The 27,385-nt window shown below is 42.7% G+C and overlaps 1 protein-coding gene across 3 annotated transcripts in view; it reads right to left on the reverse strand.

The window, feature by feature from the left end:
- Window positions 1-2,830: 2,830 nt before the first annotated feature.
- The window catches only part of slc44a1b (solute carrier family 44 member 1b), a 31,104-nt gene continuing 6,549 nt past the window's right edge, over window positions 2,831-27,385 (reverse strand). For 2 of the 3 annotated variants that reach the window (XM_020585399.1, XM_020585400.1), the window contains exons 4-16: window positions 26,084-26,220; window positions 23,840-23,933; window positions 23,593-23,762; window positions 23,071-23,160; window positions 22,794-22,954; window positions 20,368-20,554; window positions 20,081-20,249; window positions 16,328-16,484; window positions 15,943-16,026; window positions 15,725-15,862; window positions 15,205-15,441; window positions 14,849-14,959; window positions 2,832-9,472 (exon numbers count right to left, since the gene is read on the reverse strand). In XM_020585399.1, coding sequence (XP_020441055.1) covers window positions 9,449-9,472; window positions 14,849-14,959; window positions 15,205-15,441; window positions 15,725-15,862; window positions 15,943-16,026; window positions 16,328-16,484; window positions 20,081-20,249; window positions 20,368-20,554; window positions 22,794-22,954; window positions 23,071-23,160; window positions 23,593-23,762; window positions 23,840-23,933; window positions 26,084-26,220 — 1,759 coding nt within the window. In that variant the 3' untranslated portion in view covers window positions 2,832-9,448. Of the gene's footprint in view, window positions 9,473-14,848; window positions 14,960-15,204; window positions 15,442-15,724; window positions 15,863-15,942; window positions 16,027-16,327; window positions 16,485-20,080; window positions 20,250-20,367; window positions 20,555-22,793; window positions 22,955-23,070; window positions 23,161-23,592; window positions 23,763-23,839; window positions 23,934-26,083; window positions 26,221-26,484; window positions 26,673-27,385 lie in introns of those variants that run through there. The other variant, XM_020585401.1, reaches the window with a different exon arrangement.

Here is a 27,385-nt window from a genome sequence, read left to right on the forward strand (position 1 = left end):
ATCATGGTTTTATCTACAGTATATCAGGTAAGTAAGTAAGCAAATAAATAAGCATGTCTATCTTATTTTCTAAGAGCAAAGTCAGGACTGCCGAAAGAATCATCTGTTACAGACTGTACACCTCACAAGTCAAAAAGAGGGCAGACAATACCAATAATTATAGTCCAATAATATGATATACATTAATGTGAACTGTGCCATTTTACAAATTGAGTACATTTACTGTTAGTACTTTAAATATATTTTATACAAATACTTTTGGACTTTTACTAATGTGACATTTTGAATCCAGGACCTTTTCTTGTAACAGAGTATTTTTACACTGTGGTATTGCTCCTTTTACTTACATAAACAACCTGAGTACTTCTTCCACCACTGGATTTTGTAGTCATTTTTACTGCTCGTTTGTAGACAAAATCTTTACACAGTGTCAAAAGAATTTTGAAGCAACAAAGTCACTGGAATCTTTGTAAATAATTAGTTTACTTGCAGCAAGGAGACAAGTCAGCATGAGCATACAGAGTTGTCTGAGTGAGGTAGGTTCATACAACATAGTATATAGTAAACAGGTGCACCCTGATAACATGACTTAGATGCTAATCATACTGGGACACATACTTATCCTACAGTTGACGGTTGTGTCTCACTTTGTCTGGAACAGTCTGTAATTGAGTATATCACAGTACACAGAGTTTCACAAGAAAGACAGAAAACATCCTTCAGCCAGTTTCTCACATGGCTCTGTTCTGAAAGTTTAAAACACATTAAATAGTAAAAATCTGTCTAATAACTGAATTTTTATAACACACAGGGAGTGACTTGATTTAGCTTTGGCCCATCATGTTTAAATTGTTGGGAGATGCGTACTAACTAGTGATCCACATGCCCCGTCTGTAGAAACAACTGGACCAGACTGAAATATCTCATTCCATTTTTTACAAACCTTCATGTTCTCCAGATGTTGTCTCTGAACAATTTGGTAATCTAAGATTTTCCAAGTAGTTTATATAAATATTTTATTCCTAATATTACCTTGACAACTTAGCATTGGATGTTCTAGTGACATTGGAATTGGAATACTGTTACCTGGAATGGATTATGCCAAACAAATTTCATTGTTTTCTGTCATCTACCTGTTTATATATCTATCTGTAGTGCCACCATAAGGGTGACTTTTTTAAGAGTGCCATGTTTTGAGTTTACGTCTTGTGCAGATAACCATATTTTTCAGAGAATAAATGTCACAGACCTTGCTGACCTTCTGACATTTCCCCTAGTGACACCAGCATATTGCGCAAAATATCTAAAGACTGGCATAATCATGGATTCTGACCATAATAAACATATTCATCATCTAGAGCATGATTTGTAAAACAAAGTTGTGTAATCCTTTGGTTTATAATAATGTTTTTGCTGGTTTGGTTTATAAGAGCTTGTAAATATATTTATATCCTCATCAGCATTCATTGTAGTTTGTGGTTACAAATGAACAAAAGTTAGCATGTTTAGCATCTTCGCCTCAGCATTTATATGGACTCACAGAGCTGCTGGCAAAATTGCAGATTCTTAATCTTGTTTGTTAACAAGGGACATGTGTTTGATAGGATGTAAACATAAGTGATATTTTTGTCAGATTGAACAAAATGAACTCATGAACAAAAGTTTAAATGCTGAAGATATTTTGCCTCAACATAAAGTTGAGAATGTGGTGGAATTTTCCTTAATCCACTCATGACAGATGAGTGAATAACCACTCTTAAATTATCTTTTATATTTTATTATGAAGCAAAGAGATATACTGTAAAAGATCATTTGACTGGCAGGACACTATGTGACTGCAGTTCCAAAATATTTTTGTTGATTTCTTCAAATGTATTAAAGTTCAGTGGCTGTAAACTTAAGACTTTCTACGCTTCCTCTCGGTCCACACATTGTAGCACAGGCATCAGATCACAAGTGTAGGTGTAGCTAGTCAAACTAACACAGCTGTGGCTCTGCCCATTTACATCATCAGTGTTGGTAAATATGCCACAAAATTGAAAAATTGTGGTGCTGCAGTACTTTGCACATCTGATGGTGATTTGTGACAGGTTTAGTAAATATTCTTACTGTCTGTCTTCACCCTCAGAAGATTTGTATCTGATAGCTTGATTTTGGTCATTTTGTCTAAAATCTTTGTTTAGCCAGAAACCACCGTTAGCTTCACGCTAATGGTGTGACTGAGCGTTTTGTCCCAGCTGATGCTCAGATGGTGATGAAAAAGGTTCAGCTGTTCAGCTCGCTAACAGAGGTGCTACCTACATCCTGCCAGGAAGCAAGAAAAACACCATAAGTCATCAGTAAACCTTTTGGTCTCATACAACTGTGGCTCAGGAGGTAGATCAGTCATCTTCCAATTGAAAGGTTGGTAGTTTGATTCCTGATCTTCCCAGTCACGCAGGGCTCAGTTTTAAATGTTTATAAACATTTGTAATGGTTCAGTTGAACTATTTTCTATGAAAATTTGTTGAATTTTGGTAGCACTTGAGGTGGACACCAAACTGCTTAAAGCTTCAAGCACCTTCAGAGAAAACATCCAAATAAAATCATGACAGAGATGAAGGCAGCTCTGACATGATATTTAGTGGGTACCTTTTAGGTAAATTTAAGTGTCTGATTGGACTCAGCGTCAGCAGAGTCGCAGTATTAAAAGACTCAGATCAGGTCCAAAAAAAAAAAAAAATCACTAATACTGAACAGTAAAACCACTTCCTTGTTACTTTGTAACAATACTTTGTTTATGGATTCAAATGAATGTTCAAAAAATAAAATCACAGATTGAAATGTAGTATTTTATTATTTTTCTTAAAAAACAAATATACATAAGAAATGATAAATATAAAACCCCAAAGAAAAGGTTCTTGAATGTTACAATTTTTTACCGCAGAGGAAACCTAAACACTAGTGTTACACCTGACAGATCAACTCGTGTTGGCCTACATCTTAATTCTACTTTTTGCTTGGTCACCTCCTGTTTACACAGTCACATCTGAAAGAAACCAGTTTTAGTCCTGTGAATCTAATGGCAGATTATTCACACCCTATGGAGAGGAAGCTGTGATACAGAGCTGAAAAACATGGACATGCATCTGGGTCACTTTCTTTAAAACGTCGGCCCTTCATCAGCTCCAATCCAGGCTTAAAGAAGCTGCAAAACAGACTTCACATTGAAGGTGGCTTATTTAAAATGCAGTGAGCATGATGATCAAAGATTTGTTAGAAAAATGACAAGTGAATGTAAAATTAAGGACGCCCCAATCGATCAATATTAATATTTTTGTTAAAACATTTTAAAATTCACAGCTCAGAGAAGAAATGAATGGATACATACTCACAGGGTGTTACTATTTCAGAAAATTGCATTTAAACAAATAAAATCTTACTCACTTTTATTCAAATTAATTCAAATGGATTTGCAAGTAGCACATTTGTAGGATCACCATCCTAAATTCAGGGCGGACCCTTGTGGACGGGGGAAGAAGTTTCTGTCACGCAGACCCTCACAGCTGTTGGACATGAAAGATATCTTTCAGGTTTATGACTGAAAGAAAATGACTGTTGGGACTCTCTAATAAGCTCTAAGGCCTGTGTTAGCATACTAAATGCTAATAAGATGCTAGGTGCTAACAGAATTGAAGCTATATTTGCAAATTAGCCTTTTTAAAGATCGTTTTGGGTTTTTTAAAGGTTTGTTTCTCTGCACAGGAAACTAACAGTTGCCCAATGACAGAAACAAGGACAAGAAGAGCTATCGTCAGCTGTGATGTCATCTCCCGTACACACCTGGAACAGGTGAGTGAGATGTAAAAAAAAGTTCAGTCACCTGGTGCTTGAAGTGGCTCAGTGATCAGAGGCTCACTGATCCCTTCTGATCTAGTCAGTGATCATATCAATTCATTATGACAATATCACATCAAAAATAAAGACTGACTGGCGTGTCCCTAATCCAGAGCTCACATATTCACCCAACACCGTCTGATTGGCTGGATGTGCTGACTGAAGCAGATTACTGGAGGAGCTGAAAAGATTCATTCCAACAGTCTTTGTATTTTTGGGACTAATGCTTACACCCAGCAGCTGCAGGAGATTTGTTGGTTAATTTTTAGCTTCTTAAAAATGTCTTCCGCCTAATTCTTGCAGGATGTTCCAGTCCCTTCTGAAAAGAATAGTTCTAAAATGTAGAACAGTATGAACTTGACAAGACTTGATAAATATTTGTAATCTAGTTCATCTTGATAATCAAGAACCTTCATATCAACCACAACAACTGACGCTGAAGTTAATGATAAAATTCTGACCCAGCTAAACTACAATTGTTTGCGGCAGTTGTTTGTAATTGTATCGTGGTTCAAACGTGGAGTTAAAGTGGAGTTTTATCACAAAATTAAAACTAGTTCTTACCTAGTGATTAGTTGTTACTAAATATTAACACCCACTAATGGCAGCTGTGACTGTCTACAGAGAACGTGAAGTTGTCACCCCGTGTTGAATTTTGGAAAAATGCACCATTTTTCACTCTATCACACCTGCTTACCAACATTCAACACGGAGTGATGTACCTTCACATTCTCTATATCTAGCTAAGATAACTGATAAAGCTGACGTTAGCTAGCTAATATATGACCCATTTGGAGTAAAGAGTTAAAATGCCTCTTGATCAAAATGCTAACAATGTAAGCTGGTGTTCATAAAAGAACACGCAGGACTGGTTGAGTCAACACTGGAAAGATATAAATACATTTCACAAAACAACACAATATACCTCAATTTACAAAACAGGATAATAATGTTAGCTAGTTTAAATGACTAAACAGTGTCCCGTTAGCACTCCTAAACCGTAGTAACGTGCACATATAGGCTATAATAAAACACATTTATGTACATTTACAGCTAAGTTCTATGTTCAGCCTTATACAGTAGATGATGTACGAGGAGCTGCTGTAGCACCAGAAAATTCAATAAAGTTTCCTTTAACAAGTCAATAATTTAAATGGAACTCAATTTTCAGTTTTCCTCTTATAATTAGTACAAAGTTAAAATTATTTCCAAGAAACTTCCTAGGAACATTTTCAGAGAAATGTTACACCGGTAAAATACGTTTGTTTTACTTACTGAGTTTTGTTTTTATTCATTTGACATTACTCCTTCTTATACTCTACAGTTTCATTTGTTTAGTCTGTTTGAGATTACAATATTGTTTCATTTTGCTTTAATCCTGTTAAAACCTATTTGTATAACTTTTTTATTGCCTTGGTGCTATACTCAGTTTTCAATCATAGTAAATGAAGTATATTTGTATTCCTGACATAATGACAACTGAAGACCTTCCACTGGTCTCAGAAACTAAGACGGACATTTTTAATAAAAATAATGATGAAAATAAGTACAATTTGTAGCCCTCCTCTTTCACCAGCTGGGTCATATTTATGGAATGATGATGATGTTGGAATGAAACTCTTCAGCTCCTGCAGTCAGCAGGTTAATCTGCTGGCGACAGCGGTGTCATGAGCCAAACTAAATGTGCATAAATGGGTGGAAAAGCTCATTTAAATATTTCCATTCACTGCCCTTCTAGTTTTTTTTTTTCAGGATGTCTAAATATGAATAAATGTGTGTTAATATCTCAGCTACAAGCACTGTTCATCTAAAATTCTTTACAGCTACTTTAAACTAAAGCCAGTGTTGAAAGAACTCCGTCTAGTGCAACTGGACCACATGCTCGGACCGCTGAGTCCCGTGACCATGATGTCAACAGCTTTATAACATACATGCTCTTTACACTTCAAAGCAAAATGTCAGAGTGAAGTCTGGAGGTTCTGCACACAACAACATGAAGAGATGTCCTCCACAATAACGTGGGCTTGATCTTTTTAAACAGCTCTCACACTGGCCTTTAGGCCAGATGTTTGGATGAAAAGCTTTTCACTATGTCTTTGTGCTGCAGAAACTCTGACTGGTTTATTGTTGTAGTGAAGGAGGTGTTTGGCTAATGGAAACAGTTGCAGACTGAAAACGGTCACACAAACACATTAGCTGCACCTGTTACAACTCAGGAGAGAAAAATAAAATACAGTTTACAACTGCAGCCAGAACAATGTTCATCACCAGCACATCAGCAGGTTGGTGACAAAAACATCCCAGCCCCTGAAACCACCAGCTGCAGCTGAATCCAAATGTCAGACCTTTGGACTGCACCAGGATGAGCTAATGCCAGCCCTGGAAATGGAGTTGGGATTTCAGAAGCCAAGTTTCCATCCAAATGTAGCTCAAATTTTAAGTGGATTTCCAGACATCGGTCCAAAAATATCTTTGTTTTCCACCCCATCCTGCTGTGTGAATCTAAGCTGAGTGGGTGAAGGAGATAAAGAGCAGGTAGAGCTGATTCACCAGTTGGTGCCATTAGACCACTGCATGAACATGAGGTGATTAGCACAGCACCAGTCAGAGCTCAAGCGACAGAAAGGTCTCAATCTCCTCAAGGAACAATGCTTGCACAAACTGAGAATGCCACATCCATATCGGATGACAGGCAACTTCCTGGCTAAAGTCTGGTAGAATCGGGATCCCGGGGAGACTCTGGAAGTCCACGAGACCTTTGACATACAAGCTCACACGTACAATATAATAACAGTCAAATAATTTGGATAACGTTGTAATCAGAAGAGTTCAGGTTGAACCTCTGGTTAGGCAACTTGAGTTGAAATGGGAAACAGGTTAACTAGAACGAATGCTTCATGGTCGTATGCCTCCACCAATCAGTCAAATTCACAGGAATGTGACAGATGTCAGGTCACTGACTTTGACCTTTGTTTCCCAAAATCTAATCAGTTCATCCTTGAGTCCAAGTGGACATTTGTGCCAAATTGCAAGAAATTCTCGAGACACGTTCCTGACATATTGCATTCACAAGAATGGGTTGGACAGACAACCCAAAAACATAATGCCTTTGGCCGTAGCATGGAGGCATAGAAATCTCAGTGTTGCAGCAAAGGATTTTTTTAAACCACAAAGTCAGAAGAATCTTTAAGGACTCTGGAAATGGTTACCAGATCAATAACAATAATCAATTTTAGGAAAATCTGAAGCTTAAATCTGACTCAGCTGAGTGGAAATACATGAAAGACAGACCGGGTCTGAGCTGGAACGTGATTTCTGGGCTGCACGACTTTCATTTGACACAAAGCTCATTCAAATGCGACGCTGACTCTACATTGCCTAAAGAACACTGTTGGAAAATAAATCTGGGTTCTTATCTAGGCTTAAGACTGGAGGGTGGACATTTGGACTCAGCCTGACATACAGCTCAACCTGCAGGGCAACAAGGCAACAGGTGGGGCAACCGGGACAAGCAACACAGCACCAAAAGCTGTCACTGCAGCACTGTGTTCACGGTTTGCTGATGTCCTGTTCCTGAAAGTGCTGCCCAGACATGACAGAACAACTCAAATGTCGAGTTACTGGCTTTTCTCTGAGCTTTCAACTGCATACCATGTTCTACATTCAGGACCATTAGGTCACACAAACTGATCCCACCAGTGAGACGACCTTTTTTGCTCAGGATGCTCATTCAGTTGTCTTGCTGGACACTTGGCCAGTAACTGAACATTAAACCTCCAACAGTCGAGTTGTTGATGTGTTCAACCTAGAACATGCTGAGAAAACAGAATAAGGAAGACTTCTTGTTGTTGGTGATGTGGTCACATGATACATTTTGTGTTATTGCTGACTGTCTGACCGCAGCCGTGGTCGCCTCAACAGGACGTTCCACCCACAGGCCTTCCACCTTATTCTTCTCTGGATTTTAATGGGAACGAGTGATTTTGATCCAGGCATGTGGAGATAAAGACAATCTGTCAGTCATTTATGTCACAGATCAAACATTGTGATCCGGCCGATCGCATCATTTGGCATCACCGTGACTCTGCTGCCCTGTATGGATGAACGGTCAGTGACCTCTGATAGAAACTGAGGTCACACCACGAGCAATGCGAGCAACACATCACTGCAACATCACATCTGATATTAGTTCTGATTTCTGAAGCTGTGCCGATGACTCTGCCGAGTTTAACATGTGAGCGTCATCTGAGTAAACGTCTCAGACATGATGAGACAGTTTGATTCATTTGTTTTAATGAATCTTGGAAGATTAGTGGCTTATTAAACATATGAGATGAGCTTAACAAAGCTGAAAACGCATTTGGCATTAAGACTCTGCAGCTGTTGTGCAGCATTTTAAACTCTTCAAGTTTTTTTTTTAGAAGTTTTGTGGAAATGACACAATGTAATGTTGGCGTTTCACGCAGACAGCGGAGTGTCCGCCTCCTCACAGGAGAACGTCAACACAGGAAGTAAAATCACTGCAGAACAATCAATCAATCAGTCAGTTCTAACCACATAAGGACAAAGGCCATAAGAAGCAGCAAGGATACTGTACTTACTTATTCAGTACCAAAAATGAATTTTACCTTCAATTCAACTTGGACAAATTACTGTATCATCCAGTAAAAGGCATTAATATGGACTGTGCCATTCTGCATAGTGAATACTTTTACTTTGGGTACTTTAAGTACATCTGTGGGACTTTTACTTTGAGTAGTTCTACAGTGTGGTACTTCTACCCAAGTAAAATATGCGAGTACTTCAAGCAGCATGGGAGAATTCCTTGACGGGTTTTATCTAAAACTCACATGCCTAAATGATGTTGTATTGATTTGTAGTGATTTCACTGAGTCAGTTAAGTTTCTATTTAAATCATGCTGGGTGTTTGTCCAACCCCTGGTCTGTGGATCAGTGAAAGACCTCTGAACATCTGTTTTCGGGCCAGGATTCAGCAGAATGAGTCAAACTGTGTTAAATCAGAGGAGTCAGATCTGATAGATACTTAGTTATAAATCCCTAATCAATCAGATGTATTGATCGATGTGCTCGCAGTGCATCAGTTCAGTCTCTCATACACAGAAAAAACCTGATCAGCTGACCAACAGAAGACAGCTGGATGTGGAGGTTCCACCTGTCCGTAGACTCCGCCCCTCCAATGACATCACAGCGCTCCTAATCCAACGTGGAGTCCAGGTGAGGCGTTTGCATCATGATGCTCAGGTCATGTCCAGAGCAAAAACAATGATAAAAGAAAAAGTGGCTTCGATGTAAAGAACTGAAGTTAGAAGAGATTAAGGGCAGACGCTTTAGTTTTATCAAAAACGACATCACTATGAAAAAAATGCATCAGCCGGTTTAAAATCTGCAGCGCTTCTATATAAAGTGCTTCATTACATTGTTACCTTTTTACAGTTTCTTATTAAAATATCGTTTTCCCTGGAGTGAAACCATAGTAAACATGTTACACGTTGGTAAAAATAAACATTTGGAATGTCTCTTATTTTAAAGAAGTCCCATTGGCTGATTTTGGTCAAGCTGAACTCGTCCCCGGAGCCTGAAACAGGAAACGAGTCCACATGGTTAACAGTTCCACAGTTCATCATGCTGATCAAATGAACAGGATGGAGAAGGACAGGTGGTTATCAGGGATATGAAGGTGAGAGCAGAGCATCATGGGTATTCAGGTGGCTGAACACCAGTGAGACAGGGAGCAGGGCTGGACACTGAGGTCATGAGTTCAGCGCCACACCAAAGACCGGGGGGGTACTGCACAAAGCCAAGATAAGAGATTAGGCCGGACTTTTCCAGGTACTGCAGGTGAATTTAGTCCTGACTCAGCTGCATGGAATAAGTTACTATGGAGAGTTATTCTGTGCAGCTAGCCTGCTCCAGACCAGGCTAACAGCCAGGCTTGATTGATCCTGGTGCCTTATTGGCTCTGTCAGTGGTCACTCTGATCAGAAACCAATAAATTCTTTTACAATTAATCTGTAAAACATGATGGTCATTGGTACTAATTGTGTTCATGAAGACTGTTGTTCTTATTATTGTCATATATCTTATATGGGTCATTCCACAAAACGGTGGAAGTGCTGTCACTGAGCACCAAAACCCTTAAAGCTGACATGATAATACGTTACTCATACTAGCTATGCTGAATACATAAAGACTGTGCTTGCAATGATAAAACAAGGTTCAATCATCTAGGAAAGCTGCCTCCATCCTCAAAGACCCCACCCACCCCCAGCACGGACTGTTCAGACCCCCACCCTGCGACCGGAGGTTCAAAAGTGTGAAATGCAGGACCTCTAGACTGAAAAAACTCTTTCTTTCCAACTGCCATTAGACTCCTAAACTGCTAACAGGAGTTTACAATCAGGAACTACGTCATGTAATCCCACCTGTACTGTTTACATTCCAAGTTTGCACATGCACTTCTGCACATATATAATTGCACATTCACTGCCGCCTATTGCACATACAGCTCCAATGTAGCATACATTCTCTCTTTATTACATTCTTCTATATTCTTTATATTTTTTATTATATTTGTTTCCACTTGCTGTTTTTAAGTGCCTTTAGATTTTGCGTTACTATTTATCTACCTTATATTTCACCTTGTATTGTTTGGCATTCATTATAGATAGAAAAATAAGAATTTCATTGTACAGGGAAATGCGTTTCCTTACTGTGCACATGACAATAAACACTTTGAGTCTTGTTCAGTTTTATTTTTAGCTAATTATTTAAAATGCCAAGTTCAAGGAACTGTCTTGTTTGATCATCAGCCTACATGGACCTGGAGCCATATCGGCCACATTTCATTTACAGCTTTCTTTCATGATTTACTTCATTAAATCGATGTGCTCAATGACCCGACCGGCACCGGGTTTGTGCTGGTTTGGCAGAGTCTTTTCATGTTAATGACTCTACTTAACACGCGGCATGCACGGCCAGATGGGATGCTGAAGAAAGCTGTGAACGCGCATTCATTCAGCATGGACCTGGCTTCACCTAGCTGCACCTCCTCAGCCCGGCTTAGCCTTCGTAAAATGTGTTAAGCCAGGATGCAGTTAGCAGACTAGGTCAAGGCTCGCTTTGTCTTGCTATCTTGGATTTCTTAATTCTACTTTTGTGCAATAGCCCTCTGGTCTTTACATTTTTATTGTTGATATTTTCAGAGTAACTGTTTTGCTTTATCTGTCATCATGGACATACTGATAGACAGCGGGCTCCTGAACCAAGACATGTCTCCTGCATAGGAGCGAGACTGAAAGAGGCACAAACCAGGGATTCTTTGTGGTGTTTTGCATCTCACAGTTGTTGTGCTGCATGTCCATTTAATCATAATTAATCTAAAAACACTGGATAATTCCAAATTGTGGATGGTTTTAATTTCAGGCTGCTAAAACTCACAGGACATGACCTCAGGTCTGGAAATGACTGAAAACATCACTCTGGGGAAGCGAGGACCCAGCACACAGCAATGAACAACCCATTTTCGTCAAAGCCCCCAGAGATTAGACTGTTTGTTTTGTGGGAACAAGATCCAAATGTTTCTCAGGCACACTTTTTAACTTGTCTCTGATGAGGTGCAGAAAGAGGTCAGATTGTCACTTTTTCAAGAAGTTTGATCTCAAATATGCCATCTGTCTAAATTAGGTTGGTTAGTGACAACTCAGTAACACCAAAGGAACCGATGGGATGACACAGTACGGCATCTTTCTTCATGTTACTCTCGATGCTACATGACAGTCAACGGGGAAGAAAAAAATAGAGAAAATATTGATGATCAGCTCAGTTTTGATTGATTGAATTCATTTACTGGTAAGTGAGCAGGGCCTCAGATCAAGCTGATTTTTAAGGGTGCCCTCTACGGGACCACAAGGGGGACTTCTTCACATGCTGTGTTGAGGTTATAAACTGTTTCTGCTCAAAAGCGACAGGCCAAACAGGAGCTACCTCAGTCTGCAGTTTCTATTTGGACCAGAACCACAAACTATAACGTTCATGTAAACATCAGAGGAGCAAAAGCCCGAGGAACCTCCTGACTTTGGTATTTGCTGAGTCCTTAAAGCACGGCGGTGATGTTAAGGCCAAACAGAAAAACACAACTGCAACACAACTTTCAAAAACACAAACTTTTCAGTTACAAAAATACAAAAGTAAGAAAACAGAAAGAGTTTGTTCCCCAGTGTGGAGGAAAAGCAGCTGTGATGATGATGAAGGTTAGCATGCATCAGTGTTCATCCATTCACCATGCACAGAACTGTATCTGCTAGTGTGTGTTCATTAGTACATGTTCTCTAGCACGTGGCAGTGACAGCAACTGATTCGGTGAAAGGGGCGGGGCTTGGAATGCGCAGTAGGCTGACAAACAGGAAGAGGGTAGAGGTGGGCAGGTAGACACAGAGGAAGAGGACGACGTCCTCACTTAGACAGAGAACAAAATTGCTCTGCTCTGTCAGCACCCAGTCCACAAGCACCCCCACCAGCAGGTAGTACACTTGGAACTCCTGAAGATCCTCCCACTCCCCCCTGGTCCCCTCCGAGCCCTCCCCCAAACCCTTCAGTGAGATTTTCTGCTGGCCGGAGGTTCAGAAGTGTGAAATGTAGGACCACTAGACTGAAAAACTCTTTCTTTCCCTCTGCCATCAGACTCCTTAACAGCTGGCAGGAGTTTACAATCAGGAACTACGTCATGTAATCCCACCTGTACTGTTTACATTCCAAGTTTGCACATGCACTTCTGCACATATATAATTGCACATTCACTGCCGCCTATTGCACATACAGCTCCAATGTAGCATACATTCTCTCTTTATTACATTCTTCTATATTCTTTATATTTTTTATTATATTTGTTTCCACTTGCTGTTTTTAAGTGCCTTTAGATTTTGCGTTACTATTTATCTACCTTATATTTCACCTTGTATTGTTTGGCATTCATTATAGATAGAAAAATAAGAATTTCATTGTACAGGGAAATGCGTTTCCTTACTGTGCACATGACAATAAACACTTTGAGTCTTGTTCAGTTTTATTTTTAGCTAATTATTTAAAATGCCAAGTTCAAGGAACTGTCTTGTTTGATCATCAGCCTACATGGACCTGGAGCCATATCGGCCACATTTCATTTACAGCTTTCTTTCATGATTTACTTCATTAAATCGATGTGCTCAATGACCCGACCGGCACCGGGTTTGTGCTGGTTTGGCAGAGTCTTTTCATGTTAATGACTCTACTTAACACGCGGCATGCACGGCCAGATGGGATGCTGAAGAAAGCTGTGAACGCGCATTCATTCAGCATGGACCTGGCTTCACCTAGCTGCACCTCCTCAGCCCGGCTTAGCCTTCGTAAAATGTGTTAAGCCAGGATGCAGTTAGCAGACTAGGTCAAGGCTCGCTTTGTCTTGCTATCTTGGATTTCTTAATTCTACTTTTGTGCAATAGCCCTCTGGTCTTTACATTTTTATTGTTGATATTTTCAGAGTAACTGTTTTGCTTTATCTGTCATCATGGACATACTGATAGACAGCGGGCTCCTGAACCAAGACATGTCTCCTGCATAGGAGCGAGACTGAAAGAGGCACAAACCAGGGATTCTTTGTGGTGTTTTGCATCTCACAGTTGTTGTGCTGCATGTCCATTTAATCATAATTAATCTAAAAACACTGGATAATTCCAAATTGTGGATGGTTTTAATTTCAGGCTGCTAAAACTCACAGGACATGACCTCAGGTCTGGAAATGACTGAAAACATCACTCTGGGGAAGCGAGGACCCAGCACACAGCAATGAACAACCCATTTTCGTCAAAGCCCCCAGAGATTAGACTGTTTGTTTTGTGGGAACAAGATCCAAATGTTTCTCAGGCACACTTTTTAACTTGTCTCTGATGAGGTGCAGAAAGAGGTCAGATTGTCACTTTTTCAAGAAGTTTGATCTCAAATATGCCATCTGTCTAAATTAGGTTGGTTAGTGACAACTCAGTAACACCAAAGGAACCGATGGGATGACACAGTACGGCATCTTTCTTCATGTTACTCTCGATGCTACATGACAGTCAACGGGGAAGAAAAAAATAGAGAAAATATTGATGATCAGCTCAGTTTTGATTGATTGAATTCATTTACTGGTAAGTGAGCAGGGCCTCAGATCAAGCTGATTTTTAAGGGTGCCCTCTACGGGACCACAAGGGGGACTTCTTCACATGCTGTGTTGAGGTTATAAACTGTTTCTGCTCAAAAGCGACAGGCCAAACAGGAGCTACCTCAGTCTGCAGTTTCTATTTGGACCAGAACCACAAACTATAACGTTCATGTAAACATCAGAGGAGCAAAAGCCCGAGGAACCTCCTGACTTTGGTATTTGCTGAGTCCTTAAAGCACGGCGGTGATGTTAAGGCCAAACAGAAAAACACAACTGCAACACAACTTTCAAAAACACAAACTTTTCAGTTACAAAAATACAAAAGTAAGAAAACAGAAAGAGTTTGTTCCCCAGTGTGGAGGAAAAGCAGCTGTGATGATGATGAAGGTTAGCATGCATCAGTGTTCATCCATTCACCATGCACAGAACTGTATCTGCTAGTGTGTGTTCATTAGTACATGTTCTCTAGCACGTGGCAGTGACAGCAACTGATTCGGTGAAAGGGGCGGGGCTTGGAATGCGCAGTAGGCTGACAAACAGGAAGAGGGTAGAGGTGGGCAGGTAGACACAGAGGAAGAGGACGACGTCCTCACTTAGACAGAGAACAAAATTGCTCTGCTCTGTCAGCACCCAGTCCACAAGCACCCCCACCAGCAGGTAGTACACTTGGAACTCCTGAAGATCCTCCCACTCCCCCCTGGTCCCCTCCGAGCCCTCCCCCAAACCCTTCAGTGAGATTTTCTGCCCGGCCATGCACCCTCTGCCACTGTCACTCACCATGGGCTTCATCTCTGCCCCCTCTGACACTGCGTCCTTCACCCGGCCCCGTCCACGCTCCACCACCCGCTCCACCACCCGCTCCAACCGTCGGCTGCTCTCCACAAACTCCTGCAGGGGCGAGGGCACACAGACAGGCGGGGACAAAGACAGAAGATCAATTGGGGCAAAAGAGGTGGGCAGAGCAGAGAGGAGTGGAAAAGGAGCAGGGGGATGGCGTCAAAGGGACAGTGGTTGACAGACTAGTTTTAGATCAAATAAGAACATCAGCCTCTCTTCAGTCCAGGCCCAACTCAGGTTCTGGTCCTGGTCTGCTGGTACAAATGGTCAACGTGTTCAGAGTGCCACTGTCTCACCATCAGAGCTTTATCCATGAAGAACTCCTTCCCCGGAGTGCCGTCATTGTACTTGGTGTCCACGGCAAAGCAAAGGAAGAGGACGTCCACCACGATCTCAAAGACGGACAGAAAGCAGTGGGCCACCAGGAAGGAGAAGAGACACACAATGATGAGAGGCAGCAGCCACTCGGCGTAATCCCGCTGGTAGTTCAGGAGGAGGACGCCAGCGAATGCGGTTGTTGTCATGATCAGGATCTGAGGAAACACAGAGACAGGGCGAATGTAAATAGGTCAACAGAGGCAGCTTTGCTCAGCAAAATGTGGTTTGGAAACAAACAACAGGTATCTTAAATGTTATATATGTGTGTAGATACTGTAATAAGCAGCTGTAGGCACAGATAAAGTTAAATAACACTTAAGTAAAAGGAGCACATTGGACTCGGCATCTACAGATACCCATTGGTAAAGGATTCAGGACTCAGGACTGGGGACAAAAAATCTTGATCTGGACTTGATCCCCACAGTAGTTCAGCCTCACCTTCCCCAGAAAGAGCACGAAGTCTCCGACAGCATTGATTGTGGCGACGCGCAGAGCGTTTTCCACCAGGATCACAAAGGCGTCACGTGCAGACGTGCAGAAACTTGTGCTGTTGATGGCTGTGGCTGCATATGCATTCTGGGAATAGAAACACAGGTGAGACCATAACAGTGAAAACAAGAGGAGGAGTGAAAGCTGAGCGGTGGGCTGTGGCTTACCTGATTGAGATAGTTGAGGCACTTCTCCAAACACCACAGACAGCAGATACAGGTTTTCAGCAGACAGCGAGCACACGCATTCTCCTGAGGATGAAATATTAAATATGGTGACAACGAAATCTGACTTCTGCTCACTAGCTGCTGCTGCTGCTCGGGGATCAGTCTGAGACTCAAACTCAAACAGAATCGTTTCTTTCATTCAGACTCACTTTTAAACAGCCGTGCCCTTGACAGGCAGCATAAACCAATATTTACCTTTAATCACCTTTAATGTGTTTGTATTTTATTACTATCATTGACTTCCTGCTTTCTAACATGTCTCTGCTTTCAGCTGCTGTTCTGATTGTGTCTCCCCTTCACGTCAGTATATCAGTGGTGTTTCTACCTTTCCTTTCAGCTGGTTGTGGATGTACATGAGGATGAGTCGAGGGATCTTGACCAGTGTGATGATGAAGGACCCTTTAGCGACGGTACCCAGGTGATACCGGACCAGCCTCAGGACTGAGGACAGGATCGGGGTCACCGGGAGTCGGTTCTTGTCCCTGAGTAAACCCACAAATACAAACAGTTTATTGCACAGCTTCATGTGATAAACTCTAGTCGTCTGTAGATTCGGATGATTTCTGTGCCGGGTCACATGTTCACACTGGTCCCACTCTCGTGTCTCTATGTAAATACGAAGCTACAGATAGCAGCTAGTTAGCTTAGCTTATCACCAAGGCTGAAAACTGACTGTGTGTGAACAAAGCCGACCAGGTGTGTTACAAGTGTGTAGTAGGGTTGCAATGGTATGAGATTTTCACAGTATAATGGTCTCAGAAAATATCAGTTTCACCATATGCAGAATTACACAATTACTATTATTATCAGCTACAACAATTGAGTTGTTATAGCTCAGAATCAGAATCAGCTTTATTGGCCAGGTGTGTCGGACACACAAGGAATGTACCAGAGTCAAATTCTGATTCTGAACCTGAGCTACAACAACCCTTAAATGTTAAAGGAATGAAAACAAAAGGGTCGTTTTAAATTGTAGGCGACTGAGCCATGTGACTGAGCTGGACTGCAGCGTGATATTGACCCTAAAGAATGAAGAGTTAGAAACATGATTAAAAAACAGCATATAACTATATCATGCTATATAACTAAAGCAGGGGTCGGCAACCTTTACTATCAAAGTGTCTGCCATTTATGTCACAGGTGTGTACCAGCTATGTCACAGGTGTGTAACTGTTATGTTACAGGTGTGTACCAGCTATGTCACAGGTGTGTAACTGTTATGTTACAGGTGTGTACCAGCTATGTCACAGGTGTGTAACTGTTATGTTACAGGTGTGTACCAGCTATGTCACAGGTGTGTAACTGTTATGTTACAGGTGTGTACCAGCTATGTCACAGGTGTGTAACTGTTATGTTACAGGTGTGTACCAGCTATGTCACAGGTGTGTAACTGTTATGTTACAGGTGTGTACCAGCTATGTCACATAAAACAGTAAATTAGTAACGTTTTTTGACAAGTCCATTTCAGTGTGCTCTCATCCTCTTCGCGTTTCTTTCTCGGCCAGCAATCAACTGAAGGACCCGAACATACAATAAACAACTACATCAGCTTTGGGTCTGAAATAAATGTTTTTTTCTGAAAAATAATATTCTATTAAATGCTAGTGTTCTCACCTGTTTAATGTGCCTTCTGTTTCTGAAGCTGATCTTCCCTGTCGGGGCTGGAAGATGTGACTTTGGTCTTCACACAGGACTGTAGGCTCTCATTTGCGAGGCGGGAGCCATATTTGGTCTTTATGAGGCTCATGCTTGAGAAAACTTGCTCACATAATGTTGAGTCAAAGATGGACAGGACTCCAAATGCATACTTTATCATGTCCACACATGTCGAGAATGGAAAAACAAGTTTGTTTGGGGAGGTTTGCAATATCATTCCATTTGTGCTGTTTAGCGAGATTGGCCTTCTGACGGGCGACTTCTTCAAGATCCGCTGTCAGGCTTTTGAACTTGGATACCCATGAGTCTTTATCCGCTATGTCGGCCAGTTCAATTTCAAGATTGGGCTGACTTATCTCTGTGAATGTGGATATGTTCAGCAGGGATGGGTCGATGTCCAGCGGTGTGACAGGGAAGGACAGAGTGTTTTTTCCTTTCTGAACTCGCTGAATCTTTCTCCAAATGCAACCAGCTATGTCACAGGTGTGTAACTGTTATGTTACAGGTGTGTACCAGCTATGTCACAGGTGTGTAACTGTTATGTTACAGGTGTGTACCAGCTATGTCACAGGTGTGTAACTGTTATGTTACAGGTGTGTACCAGCTATGTCACAGGTGTGTAACTGTTATGTTACAGGTGTGTACCAGCTATGTCACAGGTGTGTAACTGTTATGTTACAGGTGTGTACCAGCTATGTCACAGGTGTGTAACTGTTATGTTACAGGTGTGTACCAGCTATGTCACAGGTGTGTAACTGTTATGTTACAGGTGTGTACCAGCTATGTCACAGGTGTGTAACTGTTATGTTACAGGTGTGTACCAGCTATGTCACAGGTGTGTAACTGTTATGTTACAGGTGTGTACCAGCTATGTCACAGGTGTGTAACTGTTATGTTACAGGTGTGTACCAGCTATGTCACAGGTGTGTAACTGTTATGTTACAGGTGTGTACCAGCTATGTCACAGGTGTGTAACTGTTATGTTACAGGTGTGTACCAGCTATGTCACAGGTGTGTAACTGTTATGTTACAGGTGTGTACCAGCTATGTCACAGGTGTGTAACTGTTATGTTACAGGTGTGTACCAGCTATGTCACAGGTGTGTAACTGTTATGTTACAGGTGTGTACCAGCTATGTCACAGGTGTGTAACTGTTATGTTACAGGTGTGTACCAGCTATGTCACAGGTGTGTAACTGTTATGTTACAGGTGTGTACCAGCTATGTCACAGGTGTGTAACTGTTATGTTACAGGTGTGTACCAGCTATGTCACAGGTGTGTAACTGTTATGTTACAGGTGTGTACCAGCTATGTCACAGGTGTGTAACTGTTATGTTACAGGTGTGTACCAGCTATGTCACAGGTGTGTAACTGTTATGTTACAGGTGTGTACCAGCTATGTCACAGGTGTGTAACTGTTATGTTACAGGTGTGTACCAGCTATGTCACAGGTGTGTAACTGTTATGTTACAGGTGTGTACCAGCTATGTCACAGGTGTGTAACTGTTATGTTACAGGTGTGTACCAGCTATGTCACAGGTGTGTAACTGTTATGTTACAGGTGTGTACCAGCTATGTCACAGGTGTGTAACTGTTATGTTACAGGTGTGTACCAGCTATGTCACAGGTGTGTAACTGTTATGTTACAGGTGTGTACCAGCTATGTCACAGGTGTGTAACTGTTATGTTACAGGTGTGTACCAGCTATGTCACAGGTGTGTAACTGTTATGTTACAGGTGTGTACCAGCTATGTCACAGGTGTGTAACTGTTATGTTACAGGTGTGTACCAGCTATGTCACAGGTGTGTAACTGTTATGTTACAGGTGTGTACCAGCTATGTCACAGGTGTGTAACTGTTATGTTACAGGTGTGTACCAGCTATGTCACAGGTGTGTAACTGTTATGTTACAGGTGTGTACCAGCTATGTCACAGGTGTGTAACTGTTATGTTACAGGTGTGTACCAGCTATGTCACAGGTGTGTAACTGTTATGTTACAGGTGTGTACCAGCTATGTCACAGGTGTGTAACTGTTATGTTACAGGTGTGTACCAGCTATGTCACAGGTGTGTAACTGTTATGTTACAGGTGTGTACCAGCTATGTCACAGGTGTGTAACTGTTATGTTACAGGTGTGTACCAGCTATGTCACAGGTGTGTAACTGTTATGTTACAGGTGTGTACCAGCTATGTCACAGGTGTGTAACTGTTATGTTACAGGTGTGTACCAGCTATGTCACAGGTGTGTAACTGTTATGTTACAGGTGTGTACCAGCTATGTCACAGGTGTGTAACTGTTATGTTACAGGTGTGTACCAGCTATGTCACAGGTGTGTAACTGTTATGTTACAGGTGTGTACCAGCTATGTCACAGGTGTGTAACTGTTATGTTACAGGTGTGTACAGGTGTAGAGGACTTGCCTAGTGAAGTAATATGTGACAACGGCTCCGGCCACAGTCATCTGCTGACAGGCCAGGACAAACTCGCTGATCCAGACCAGACCCACAGCATGATACCAAGTCAGGTACTGAAGAGGACCCGTCAGTCTGAACTCTGTCAGCCCCGTCTCCTCATTCTGGACTGGGTTCCCTACAGGACCACACAGACCAGGACCCAGAGGGGAGAGAGAGCCACAGCAGAACATCAGATTAAGAGCAAAAAGGTAATATTTAGTAAAAATTGGTGGTATCTGACGGTTCAAACTGACCGGTGGTTCCCAAGAACAGCAGGACCAGGATCCAGTAGATCCAGAACAGCAGTAGAGCAAGGAAGGTCACGAAGGGCTGCAGGGTGAGGAGGGGGAGGTGGATGAAGACTTTTCCTGCCACATGGAAGAGAGCGATGGTCAGAGCCACTCGTTTCCTCATGAACAGCATCAGCAGCAGCAAGATGATCTGAAATAGAAACAAACCATAGAGGGCAGGTTCAGACCTGAAGAAACCTGGTTCTGAACTGAAACAAAAGGTCAAAGCTAACCAGAAGCTATTGCCACGACGTGCCAGGACTGTCTGTTACTGCACTATGTAACTTTGGACCACTGTTCCTTTGGAGGTCATCTCCTAACCGGAAGATTAGGGGTTCAATTCCAGGCTTGTCCAGTCCACATGTCAAAGTGTCCTTGAGCAAGACAGTGAACCCCCAGTTGCTCCTGGTGATGACACGCATGAATGTGTGAGTGCTTGGCAGTGCTAATGGGTGAATGGCCAAATAGTGTGAAAGCGCTTTGAGTGCGCTACAATGCATAGAAAAAGCCTTACAAGTATAAGACCATTTACCATTTGTTCTGGAGACCTTTCATGAAAAATGTGCAATGCTTTACGGCACCATAGCCTTGCACTAGCTCAGTATTCTTATGGGGTTCACACATGCAGAGACAAATCCCTGGGCCTTTATTGAGTTTTGATATTTTTTCCGGTGAGAACGTGACCACTTGGAAATTTGCTTTGATGTGAGCTATGAGAACCCACCAGTAGACCAAGCTAACTCTCTTTAGCAGGCAGCCACATCTCATTCAGAGCAGAGTCAGCTGTCAGCAAGGATGCCAGTGTTCCAGCTGCACATGGAGAGCACTGTGTCCTCCCGTCTTAATGGGATACTAGTGACCTACTGCGATTGTGAACAAGCTCTGCACCAGGACATAGCAGTATGTAGTATGGTCAGAAGACATCTGTCCCACAGACCTGCGTTTATATGTCTTAGATCTGTCCAGCCAAAGCAGGTAAAAACATGCTCAACACAACACACCCAGATCTACAGCATCACCAGAGCCCCGCCACAGCCAAGAAGAAGAGAAAAAGAGAGCGCAAGTGACCGGACAGGAGTAAATATCTGACTGGCTGTTACTCACTGAGACCTAAAATAAGCCTGACAGGGCCACTGTTAATAGCTACTGTCCTGATGTGAGCTGTAGAGATCTGCTCTCAGGAAAACGCCACCACGGCAGTGTCCATGTCTGCTAATGTTACTGTATGTATGAAATGCATCAATACAGGCTGTAACCCTGTCGATGTCGTCCCCTGTCTCACAGAGATTTATAGCTTTCCAGATGTAAAAAGTCATCCACCTCTGACCCCCCAAATTAATAAAGGCCAGAAGGTTTGGTCCGTCTTTGTCACATCAAGCCAAATAAGCCTTTGAAGTCTGCGGTCTAACAAACCCATCGCAGCTATAGCTCATAATAAATTACACTGTCCAGTATGAGCCTATATTGTGTCGCCAATAACGTTTCACTCCATTACACACATCCACATTCAAAAGCTTAGTGAACTATCTGAAAATACAAGCAGTGTTTCAGTAAGGCTAAAAAAGATCTGTGTTTTTTCTTTAATAAGCAAATGTGAATGGTATAACCAGGCTAAAAAAGATCTGCTGTTATTCTTAGTGTTCCTCCTCGATGTCATAATAAATAAACTATGCAGAGTCATATTTCTATAAAATCCTACAATATTACGTTATGATTCTTTGGCTTCTGACGTTGTCTTTCCCAGTTCAGTAACAGCTTTGTCTTATACACAAATGCTCATGTACCACTGCCTATGAGAAGGAGGAGTCAAAGTGCAACTGGTGTTTATGACAATGGTTTAAAATTGAATTACACTCAACAAGTGTAGGGGTCGCCAACCTGCCAAGTTGTGTACTGTTGCTTTAAAGGAGCATTGGTGCTCTGAGACTGAGGCTTGTAGTTTTGCTTTTCATTTCTCTTCATATGTCTGCATGTTCTCCCTGTGTGGGTTCTCTCTGGGTGCTCCAGCTTCCTCCCACAGTCCAAAGACATGTAGCTTAGGTTGACTGGAGACTCTAAATTGGCCGTAGGAGTGAGTGTGGTTGTATGTCTACATGTCAGCCCTGTGACAGACTGCTGACCTGTCAAGGGTGGACCCCGCCTCTTGCCCAGTGTCAGCTTGGATTGGCTCCAGCCCCCCCCGACCCCAGCTCTATAGATAATGGACAGGTGGATTTCTATTTATATTTCTGACATTTATTTATATAATGCAACACCTGAGTTTTCCCTCTGGGGAAGGCTGATTGTTTTAAATCTCAAACACAATCTTCAGCTTCTTTGGTTTCACTTCACTCAGGTCTTCAGTAGAGAAGGTCAATTGCGATAAGTGTTTTAACAGCAGATATACGTACAGTGAAGACAGTGGCGGCGACAGCATAGACAAGCAGCGCCTGGCCACTGTCTCTGCTGACCTGCACCTCCTCCTTCATGTCCTTTGTCACTTTGGAGGTGGCGGTGTTATTCCCGTACAGCCGGTGGTCAATGTAGAGCCACCAGAGGACGCTGGTCCCCGCTGACACAGCAAACACGGTGCGGGAAGAAGATAAAATCAGATATATTTTACTGAACCGCACATTTTAATAAAGATAAATGAAAGCATGTATTTTGACTGACAGGACATGACCTCACCGAGGGATCCGAGGATGACCAGAGAGGTGAGGATCCAGACGAGAACAGCTGAGATATAGCGAATGATCACCATGAGGATCATGGAGAGCACTGGATGACAGACAGAGGTCAGAGGTCAAACACCATGAGCAGTCACATGATTAAACATGTCAAGTGTCATTGTGTAAAACAGAGCAATCAGATGAAACTGTCAGCTGCTGTTCATCAAAAGTGAACTGTCTTGGTTTTGTATCAGTGCTATTAGACATAATAAACAATTATTTCTATATGTGAACAAGGCTTGAAGCTGTTCACTAGCACTCATCTTACACCTGCTGGCCACAGAAAGTTTTCCTGATCAGCTCAAATCTCTGCTACAGCATGAATAAAAAACATATCAAGGTGTGTCTAACAAAGGAAATCAGAACCGTGTGGGCTCAATAGGGACTTCGTATTCTCCACCCCCTAAACATCCCACACTGGTTAAACTGGTGGTGCCACTTGAGATGATGAACAGATGGACATGAGGTTCTTTGTTCTCACCCAGAGCGAACACACACAGTCCGATGATTATCTCTTTGCTGGCGGCGACACCGGCGATCAGTCGGTGCAGGACACTGTTATCACCCACAAACGTCACCACAGCCTCCGCAAACTTGCCATAACAGGAAATGTCGACCGGCGTGCAGCGGTTAAACACCGGCAGCGGTTTACTGCGGGACAGAGAGCTCAGTGGTCAGAGACAAAAAAGAAACTGACTCAGATGTCTGAGGTGAAATGCCGGGCATACCTGGGTGGAACAGGGAGTTTGGGACATTTGGAGAACCTCTCAGGTAGACTGGGATATTTATGAGCCGCTAACTCATAGGAACACAGCTCAGAACCTGAAACAGAAAAATCATCATCACCTTCACGGACACCTTAGGCTCCACCCACAGAGCTGACATCATTTCTCTCACCTGCTGGCAGGTCAGCTGTTTTTATCTCCTGAACCAGTCACAGAACTCCAGCCCCTGACTGACCAATTGGACTTCAGATTCATGTGTGACATCGTGATGTATCGTACTGAGGTGTTTGTGTTATTCCCTCCCTTTGTGTGTGTTTCTAGGCAGCGAATGGTCACAATGTGAGTGAAAACCAGTCCTCCACACTGTGGCCCAGTGACAGTTGTCTGTACATCTATGGGTTCACTGACTCCAGGAGCTGCTCACTGCTCATTGTGATGCTGTCGTGAAGACAGACTACATGTGAACTCATCCAGGCTAAAACACAGGGCTCTGAGAGAACAGCGACCTCTAGCTGAGTTCTCTGGATGGTTTTAATACTGGTTCCCATACAGGCCTGTATGTTACTATTAGCATGTTTCAGATCAGCAGATACATTTTCAATGTCCTTGACTTTCACACAAAAGTCAAGTTTCAGTCTGAGCTGATAAAATGCAGCAGAAGGAAAAGACTCAGATCCACTATTAAATTCCAAGGGCGTAACTCTGGATGGGATTTAAATGGCAGCTGTGGCGGTTAACTTCATGGTAAGGACAGGGGATGCAATGTCAGTGAGTGTCCTCACAGCTATAGAAGGGCCGATGTGTGTGTGTTTCAGTCAGCTGTGGTTTCGGCAGCTGGCCGACACGTCACAGTGATGATTTCACGTCTGCAGACTCAGCACCAGTGTACAGTCCTGTCCACGCTCTGAAACAAAGGCAGCATTAACACTGCTGTATCACTGGTGTCACTCTGCTCCGACTGTTTCTGACTCTGGTCACTGTCTGTTGCAGCAGACATTTGATCAGATGACCTCACGGCTCCTCCGGCAGCCATGTTGTTTATGACAGGAGCCAGTGCCACAGATTTTCACAGGAGACAGTTTTTCTGTCAGAGCAGTTATGAAGTGTTTCTGATATTATGTAGTAACGATGTAGTAATGAAGCTTGTGGCTGAATATGTGGTGGATGAAAGGTTGTCCATCGCCACCACTGATCAGAAAGGTCCTTGGGACCAGGTAAAAAAATAATTAGCAAGATATTACCAACCCGTGGAGTGTAACGCAAATGTAATGTAACAGGTAGTGTAACAAATTACTTTTGACAGGGAGTAATAAATAGTAATACGTTTTGAAAAGAATAACGAGTAATAATTACATGTTTTGAGTAACAAGCCCAACACTATGTGTGAGTGAGGATGATCCACAGCTTGCAATTAAGTTAACAACGTAGACTGTGAGGCTTTTGGTGTCTGTATTTTGTCTTTCTGTGCTGTGTGTTCATTCATTTTTAACTTGGCTAATGCATTTTTAGGCAACTTCACTAGCACTTGAGGTGCAGAGGTCCATGTACATGCTGCGTGCACTCTCAGTGCGCATGGGCAGAAGTCTATCATACACGGCTACAAGATGCAGCGAATGTGTGGACTCCCAAGGTGTGTTTTTGACTGGCTTTATACAAACTCAATAATGCCAGCTGGCACACCGTTAAAACAATTATTGTAGACGATATATATCGCACACCCCCAGTATCAGTTCACATGTAGTCACCGTTTCCCCATGAGCAGTGAGCAGCTCCTGTGTGCAGTGTCCCCATGGATGTACAGTCACCTTTCACTCAGGACTCTAAGGAGGAGGACGACCAGTTCTGACTCTGTTTCACCTCACTCAGGTCTCTGTCCTGCTGCAGGTCCAGGTCTGTTACAGACCAGATCCTGTGGCCTCACCAGGGTTAACATGTCCAGAAGCAGTAGATGAAGTCCTGCATCCCCCCGTGAGGTTCATCCTGTCTGAATGGAGCTTTCACCTCTAACACTTCCACTGCTTTCCAACTAAAACTCCCACACAAACATTCACAGGTGAACTGTTATCGTTTAAACATACAGTATTTTACACACTACACCCCCCATCACTCCCAGTGACAGTAGGAACTTCCACCGGCTTCTGCTTGTCCATCTTCTCAGCGGTAGACGAGACAGTGGACTCAGTGGGTCCACAGGACACCTGTTCAGGTGAGCTAAGTGAAAGTCCTGTGACAGCGTGGTGACCTCACCGTTGAGCATGGCGAACCTCTTCAGGTCCTCGTATGTCTGCAGCTCCTCAGTGGGACACAGAGAAACACAGAGAGCCATGGACTTGATCTTCCTCTGAACAATGTCGACGTTGCAGGGATCCAAGAAGAAGACAAACCTGAGGGACAGAACAGGGAATCATTAAAGGTCCAATCACATGTACAAACCGCCGGATTCTTCTTCTGCAGTGAACAGAGAGGGGACGGTGGAGCTCTGCGGCTGTGTGATGAAAGGACACTTTGCCCAGTTTGGTGTCTGGGAGTGTTGGAGGGGTTGAGAGTAAAACCAGAAGCAAAGACTGAGCAGAGGGTCAAAATGATGATGTGGGAGGGAAACGTGTGATATACTGTAGCTGCTCTCGCAAGATTGTGTTATTACAGACCTGTTCCAGCTCTTTGGTAATAGTCTATTGATGTCCTTTAACGATCTGGACATCCACCTGTCCACTCATCTGTTTAAATCCATCACACAGAGACTCTCTGCTGGAACCCAAAGCAAACTGATCAGCACTGAAGTATATATGTAGAAACAAACACATAAGGATAAGGATAATCACCTTTATTGGCCAAGTATGTTACACACAAGGAATTTGTTTCCGGTACAGAACCGATGTCAGCCATCTGCGGCACCAACTCAACCGATGGCTCTAACCATCGGGGGCAAAGGCTGGGGGGTTCAGTGTCTTGCCCAAGGACACTTCGACACGTGGCACCGAGATTCGAACCTTCAACCTTCTGGTTGGGAGACGACTGCTCTACCCACTGAATCACTGTCGCCTCCCATCATAGTTATCAATCAAGAACCACCACATTATAACTAGAAATAACACCAGTGTTCTGTAAAAACCACTAGACTGCACTAAGACGTGGACGGTAAAGTAAGAATTTCATTGTACAGGGAAACACATTTCCTAACTGTGCATATGACGAATAAACACTTTGACCTTTGACCTAAGAATACCATGTTTATACCTGCAAAAATACCACAGTCATACCACTGTACGGCCGTACCACCTGCTCCGCAGTGTTCTTGCTCATGTTTTAATGTTTTACAGTTTGGTGAACAAAAGGTCAGTTTCCACTTAGGTGGACACTAAACTTCTGCTCTGTTCTTTATGTATTCTAGTCTAAATTCAGGTCCGCGGGTCCTGGTTCTGTCTGCGATGTACCTTCATGACAGCGTGTCAGCTGCTCAGAGTGGACATTCAGTCGACAGTAACTAATCAATATTGCTTTGAAGCAAAGTTGGTCTGAACACTCGCCCCCATATTTCATATCAGCTGC

This window comes from Monopterus albus, unplaced genomic scaffold, assembly GCF_001952655.1.
Source record: "Monopterus albus unplaced genomic scaffold, M_albus_1.0 scaffold364.1, whole genome shotgun sequence".
Classification (NCBI taxonomy): domain Eukaryota; kingdom Metazoa; phylum Chordata; class Actinopteri; order Synbranchiformes; family Synbranchidae; genus Monopterus; species Monopterus albus.